General features: G+C 42.7%; 1 protein-coding gene across 13 annotated transcripts in view; it reads right to left on the reverse strand.

Moving 5' to 3' along the window:
- KIF1B (kinesin family member 1B) overlaps positions 1-6,614 on the reverse strand; it is a 135,574-nt gene that overhangs the window by 22,227 nt on the left and 106,733 nt on the right. For all 13 annotated transcript variants that reach the window (XM_019639733.1, XM_019639739.1, XM_019639736.1 and 10 more), the window contains 6 exons: positions 5,022-5,140; positions 3,995-4,080; positions 3,528-3,657; positions 3,190-3,352; positions 2,031-2,121; positions 200-318 (listed from right to left, as the gene is read on the reverse strand). In XM_019639733.1, coding sequence (XP_019495278.1) covers positions 200-318; positions 2,031-2,121; positions 3,190-3,352; positions 3,528-3,657; positions 3,995-4,080; positions 5,022-5,140 — 708 coding nt within the window. The remainder of the gene's footprint in view (positions 1-199; positions 319-2,030; positions 2,122-3,189; positions 3,353-3,527; positions 3,658-3,994; positions 4,081-5,021; positions 5,141-6,614) is intronic.

Below are 6,614 nucleotides of genomic sequence, written 5' to 3' on the forward strand. Positions count from 1 at the left end.
CACCTGACACCATTCCACTTGCTCCACCTACCGCAGTGATTCGGCGGTTTAAAAACAAGGTGGAAAAACCTCTAACGGGGAAACACAGGGTAACATATAAAAGTGTTATTTAGTTATCTTAAGCCCTCAAAAGATTTCCTCCTTTCCACCAAGTGACGATAACAACATCAACAAAAACCTTTGCGCGTTTGGCCCAAACCTGTTAAGCTCCTGTCCTTGCAGGTGAAGTGGGTGCTGCTGGTAATGCCCGAAGACTTCAAACACTATAGGCTTGGTTTTGATGTATTCCACAAATGATTCGGTGACCTCCACTGCAATCTAGCAGGGAATAAAGCCAAGCTGGATTAGGGCAAGAATCGTTATAAGAAAATACACATTTTGGCTGCAATCTGAACTCAGCACTTATGAGCACCCACTATGTGCTGGGTCACCGACTATGCGGAAGATAGGATGGGGCTCTTTCTGGTTTTCACTCGCAAGTAACTTTACTGAGCTTTAGGCATTCAAGACCCCCAGCTGACCTCCAGGCCCCCTGCTGCCCTCCACACGCCTATTGTTTCAGCTCAATCACACTCACCTGCTCTCACCTCTCCTCTGTCACCCCTGAGGCTGGCCCAGGCCTCAGCCCTTCCCATAGCGACATACCTCTAAGTCATTCCTAGACTGTAAGGCCCAGCTCAAACAGTGACAATAGTTAAGAAAAACATGACTGTGGACCACATGGCAGGTACAATGCCAAGTCTGACCCACCTTTTCTGGTTTATATTATACCCTCCAAGAAGTTCCCCCACCTCCTTTCCCCACCCAACCATCCACCCCCAACAAAAAAAGTAACTCAAAGGGTCTTTCTGTTAATGGAAACAGCTTTCCCTTCTCTCTGTTCCCATTGCCTATAATGAGTGCCTATCTAAGGTCTCTGTATCTTGGACTGCTGTTGTTTAAAGCTTTGTCTTTCCCGTGATAACCGTGAGCTCTTTGAGGACACGATCATGTGACTCATCTGTGTATCCCCAGGGGTGTCAGGCACAGTCCTTGTGCACAGCAGCCAATCGATGCTTATCGGATACACCCACGCTCATGTTTACATATTTAAACATGAAAAGAAAATATGTGCTTTGTGTCTGCTTGTTCCGTTTTTGGATCGCCCTTTCCTCCTGTACTTCAGAGAGTGGACGTGGTTAGCAAGAAAATGAGAGATGTGTTTTGTAGTCATAAAGATCCCCACGTCACACGTCCCTGGGTTCAAACCCCATCCCCGCCTCTTCCTAGTTCTGTAACCTCGGTGAGTGACTAACTGCTCTGTGCCTCAGTTATCTCAGCTCTAACCTGGGGATTACCATCGTCTATGGCTGAAGGTGAGGAGTAAATGAACTGAGATACAAAAAAGCACTCTAACAGTGACTGACACAAAATAAGCTCTCAATAAATGTTAGCTGTCGTGATGAGGATGATGACTTTGGAATAGTTTGAATGAACCTTCCTAGGAGAGATGGATGCTCTGTTTTCTCACAACATATATAAAAGAACTATAAGGGGCATTAATGGATTAATCATAGTACCAGCTAAAGGGAAAACAGAATCTGAATCTTAGCTACAAAAGGTACTTAATAATTTCCATCTTATTTGCAACTGAACAATGTAAGTACTTTATGGTTTACAGGACAATATATATTAATTTTAATAAAACATACTAAAATGATTACTTTGCTAGGAAGGAGACACTAAAAACATCTCACTACATTCGAATTGCTGCAAGATTTGACTGGCAGATTAGCCGGACACCACTCAGGGGCCCACTGTAATTCAGACAAGAAGGCCAGCGCTCTGCCCACCCACGGAGGATGAGCTCGCTGCTCTGGCCACTCCCTCCATTGTCTTCTCTCCCCACAGAGCTCCCCTGCACAGCAGCTCAGATCATCACCCTCCCTCCCTGAGAAAGCCAAAAGGAGCTTACTTGACTGCTGTACACCAGCCATTTCAAGGTACCACAAACCCAAAATACATCTAACAAAAATGTCCATGTCACTTACATTCTGCACATGATAAAAGCCCAGAGGGCTTCCTCTGCCATTGTTTTTGAGGGGTTCCGTGGAGAATGCTTCATCATGGCGATGCAAAAAGCTTAAAGAAAACATATGACACGTGAATTTTGCATTAAATGGTTTTATCAGGATCAATGTTTTAAGAGCTTGACTTGGATCCCACGGAAAGAAGCACTCTACGTAAGCAGGGTCTTTAATTGGGCCAAGTTGTTTACATTTCTTTGTCAAAACATTTTCCATACCACTCAGATAGCATTTTAGATTTTATTTCAAAAATGTCTGAAAAATGAGTTATAGCAGATGATATTAATGGCCTACTATGTAGTAAACCCATTAACTCAGGACTTGGCTAAGCTCTGCATAAAAGCGATGCTTTATAAACTGCATCAGGACCCCTGGGATGGGCCCAACACATAGAGGGAGATGGATGGCAGAACTCTAAAGCAGCCTTTTGGTGGCATCAGTGCAAACTGGGCTTTAGGAACCTCATTCTCTTGTACTGTGGCCCTTTCCAAGCACTGCAAAGATATATTGATGTTTGGAGGTATCAAAACTTAAGATTCTCAAAAAAGCGTTTTCCTAGGAAGGTCCTGAGAAGAAAACACCTAGCATATAGAGTTCAAGAGGGTTCCACGATAGAAAAAGCTTGTCAGTGGATGAAAAATGAAACCTGTCACATCTTCTCCACATACTAGCTTTTGTTCTTTTTTCAATTCATATAGAATATATTACTACTGTTATTTATGTTACTTAAATTTTCCTTTTCCCAAGCACGAATAGGCATAATTGGTGGCTGGATAACTCACTGCTTTGTTATTTATTAATAAGACACTTCAGCATGAAGAGTATTTAAAAAATTAGTAAACAGGCTTATCGGGATCAGAGCCTATATTCCTAGCAGAGGACAACAGTCCACAATAGACTTCCAGCAGGATGTGTGGCCACACTGTTCCCCACAATGAACTCTGGTTCATTCCTTTACAGATTCCAGGTTCTTACTCCCATTTCGAGTGAAGAAAGCATTTTAGTTATCTAATTTGTTTATTTCTCAAGAGCTCAGTATCTTACCACTGTAGAGCACTCTAGATGCACAGTTAGTGCATCAGCGGGGCTGAGGGCTACGTGGCGGGGCGAAGGGGCGGCTTACTTGAACTGACAGAAGATATCTGCGTATTCTGGGAGGATCCCACTAGCCTGCAGCACTGTGACACGGAAAGTGAAGGCACTGCCCAGTTTCAGGTGGTGGCCGATCTCTTCGGAGAAGCCTTCCATTACCATCTTCCCATCCAGCAAAGTGCCAGACTTCAAGTCTAAAGAGGGTCAAATGAACACACAGCGTTCAAATAATGCACAGACCACCTTTCAAAGAGGAGAGCAGGGCATTCTTTCCACTCCTAGTGGAAGACAGTGACTGCCTCCCTTGACAGTGGTCAATATTTTTCCCTCTTTGAAAATGTCCCCAGTCATAGCAAACTGTTTACACACCCAAGTCACTCATTCGATGAATTTCTTCTGGGGGAGTGATGACCTCAGAACTCTGACCCTGCCCTTCCACAATCCTCAGCTCTTCCAAGGACAAGCCAGAGCGAGTCATTGCAACTGATGAAAAGTCACTCTGAAAACAAGGCAGGGGGAAGTAGATGTAAAGCAGTGTAATAATATCTTCCCCCCCATTTCCTTACTTCTGTTTATTTGCCTAACAAATCATAGTGACTGGAAAATTACGTGGATTAGGAGCTGACTGAGGAAAGGCAATAAATAAAATTAAATGTTGGGCCTTCACCTTTACTGTTATAATCGTCAGACAGGTCTCATATTCTATAAACACACTGTGATCACTCATACTTTTTAGTTCTAGGGAGAACAGTTGTTCTCCATTGATGTCTTCCGTATAAACCTGTCTACTTCCTTCTCTTTCCGTAAGGCTTTCCTCTCCCTGGAAGGTTTCTCACCTGATTAAAGTACTCGTTATCAAAAGATATTTTAGCTGTTCCTGACTGTCGAATTCCAGAGCCATAGTCAGGAGCTTCTTCATCCGCTAAACAGAAAAAAAGAAATAAGCAAGGGTTGAACGAGGCTACGTATGGGGTGGAGGGGAATGACTCTTACTGGATTATAAAGTAAATTATAAAGTAGTGGACTTTGGGGTCCTGAGAACTTTAATACCAGAGGAGACATGAAGGACAATCCTTTTGCATTAAGATAGAATGAGACCTAAGCAGTAGTCACATGGGCTGCTTTCAACCCACTCACGTAAACTACCAACCTCCTCAGCTCAAATGAGACTAGTTAGTGAAGAAACAGTTTTATTCTTGATATTGTTCAAATGTCATATCCAAAAATACTGATCCCTTCATGTGGCAAGATTACATTCAATAATACTCAATAAATATTTGAAAATATTAGTCTGCACTTGTGGAGACTTCCCATAAACTCAACACTGGTGGCTATGTCACAGATTTCCATGAGGAAATGCTGAAAGGTCACTAAACACAGCATAGCGTTTGGAAATTAAAACAGAAAAATTACAGGAAATGGCCACGTTCTTTCCTCAGAATGTAAGCTGGACCATGGAGAAGTGTCAAACTCTTGATCCACGCATTACAAAATAGGAGCCAACGGACAGAAATGTCTAGAAGTGCCCTGAGAGAAAATTAGGCAAGAAAAAGTCCGGAAAATCCTCTGTTACTTCTGAAGCAGTTTGGATACATTGTTTATAGTGCAAATGACTTTTATAAAGTTGATCCCAGAGTTGTTCTTCATGTTAAAGGAAATCCCTTACCCCATTATTTCCCCCAACAGCAGGATCTATTCCTGATACTTGGGAACAGTATTACAGAGGAAGCAACAATTTCTCCAAGACATCTAGACACACACAGGGCCGTTAGCACGTGGAACTGCTGCGTGGCCCATACGGGACTGGCCTGCTTTGTCTCCAGGCAGAACCCACAGCTGTCATTTCAGAAGAGGGTCACCTACCTGCAATGGCCTGTACAGCCACCCGCAGAAATCCCCGCACTTCTCCCTTCTCACTGACGATAGCCACCCTGTGAATCAGGGGCACAGGATACAGCAGGTTGCTCAGGTATACGAATGCCCTAGGGACAGCAACCGGGAGACAGACACCTGAGCATCCCAGACAGAAGCTGCCTGTCAGATTCAGCGAGAGGATTTTCAGGAAGCTGAGCTGGCTTCTAGGCTCTGTCTTAAGGTCCCCTCTCTGTCTGTACTCTCAGACCACCTCCAGTTGTTTTCAGCCCAGATGAAACATAAACAAATGGAAATACTTAGTAAGGCAGTTGACAGAGACCAGCTCACACCAACTTCCTCCCTATAAAAATGACCACTGTAGGTAGCAGAGTAACAGCTAGAGGGAGACTTTCAAGATACTGCTCTACGAATATAGCTAAGGATGGGGAAAAGGAAGCCCATTAAAAAGCTTAACCTTTTAATGTAAGGAATTATAAAGAGGTTTGTTTCATTTCCCAAATAGATAAAACAGAAATTTGGTGACAAAAAACCAGGGGAATGTGACTGAAATACAGTTAATAACTCTAAAACAGATTTCAAGTCACAGCATTTTGGGCCTTTCTTTCCACTCTAAGAAATGATCAGGGTGACTGACGAATATGGGCAGAGAAGCTATGCAGCCAGAAGTTTCTGAGTTTATAGGAGACTGTGGATGAGCAGCAACATAAATACCAAGGGAGAAGAAGACAGCTGGGCCCTAAAGGTTGCTTCTGCTCCCAAGGTCCAAAACCTAATTCTGAAACGCATGTACGAAACGTAAGTTACAGACCTAACATTCTCTATTTCAAACGAACTTGCAAAGTTTTATCACATGTGTATTCTTTTTTCTTCTTTCGTTATTTTATAGCTATTGATTTTTTTTAGAGCAATTAAAAACTGGCAATCACAAAGCTTAACAGTGTTCATTCCCATTAGTGGCTGGGAAACAGGACCCAGGTCATGCTGTTACTGCTGTCTTCCCACTTGGTACATGCTGGTGGTCTCTGAACACAGGACAAGACAGAGAGCAAACATTGGCATCAAGAAATCAAACAGAACTAAATGTGACACATATGCCTGTCTGCTGCTTTTCCTGCTCTGAAATCAACTTGAAGACAAAGAGAAAATGAAGATGAGTGGGTTCGTGGGATTTCAACTCAACGTAATGAAAACAATTCTGAAAATAGACAAAATACACCACAGAAAAACAAATGTTAAAACTGTAAGAGCATAAATGAAATATAAATGAAAAGTATAACAAAAATAACTGCAAATGAACATTAAAGCGAGTCAAATGGTATCTACTTCCCTTTCAGTCTGCTCCAAAGGCGGGGGGAGGGCAATGCTAAGAAACACAGGGTGAAAGCTTTGTTGTACAAAAATTAAAAAATGAACAGTCTTCTAAAAAAATTACCACCAAGACTCTCAAACATCAACTCTGTGACAATTTAAAGACTAAGGTTTTGGCATAAGGTACCAAATGGATGATTTCCCTCCAAAGTCAGCACACATACACCACCACCATCACCTCTTTACGGCATTCCAGCCAGACTTGCGCACTTT

Source organism: Hipposideros armiger, unplaced genomic scaffold, assembly GCF_001890085.2.
Source record: "Hipposideros armiger isolate ML-2016 unplaced genomic scaffold, ASM189008v1 scaffold_46, whole genome shotgun sequence".
Taxonomy (NCBI): Eukaryota; Metazoa; Chordata; class Mammalia; order Chiroptera; family Hipposideridae; genus Hipposideros; species Hipposideros armiger.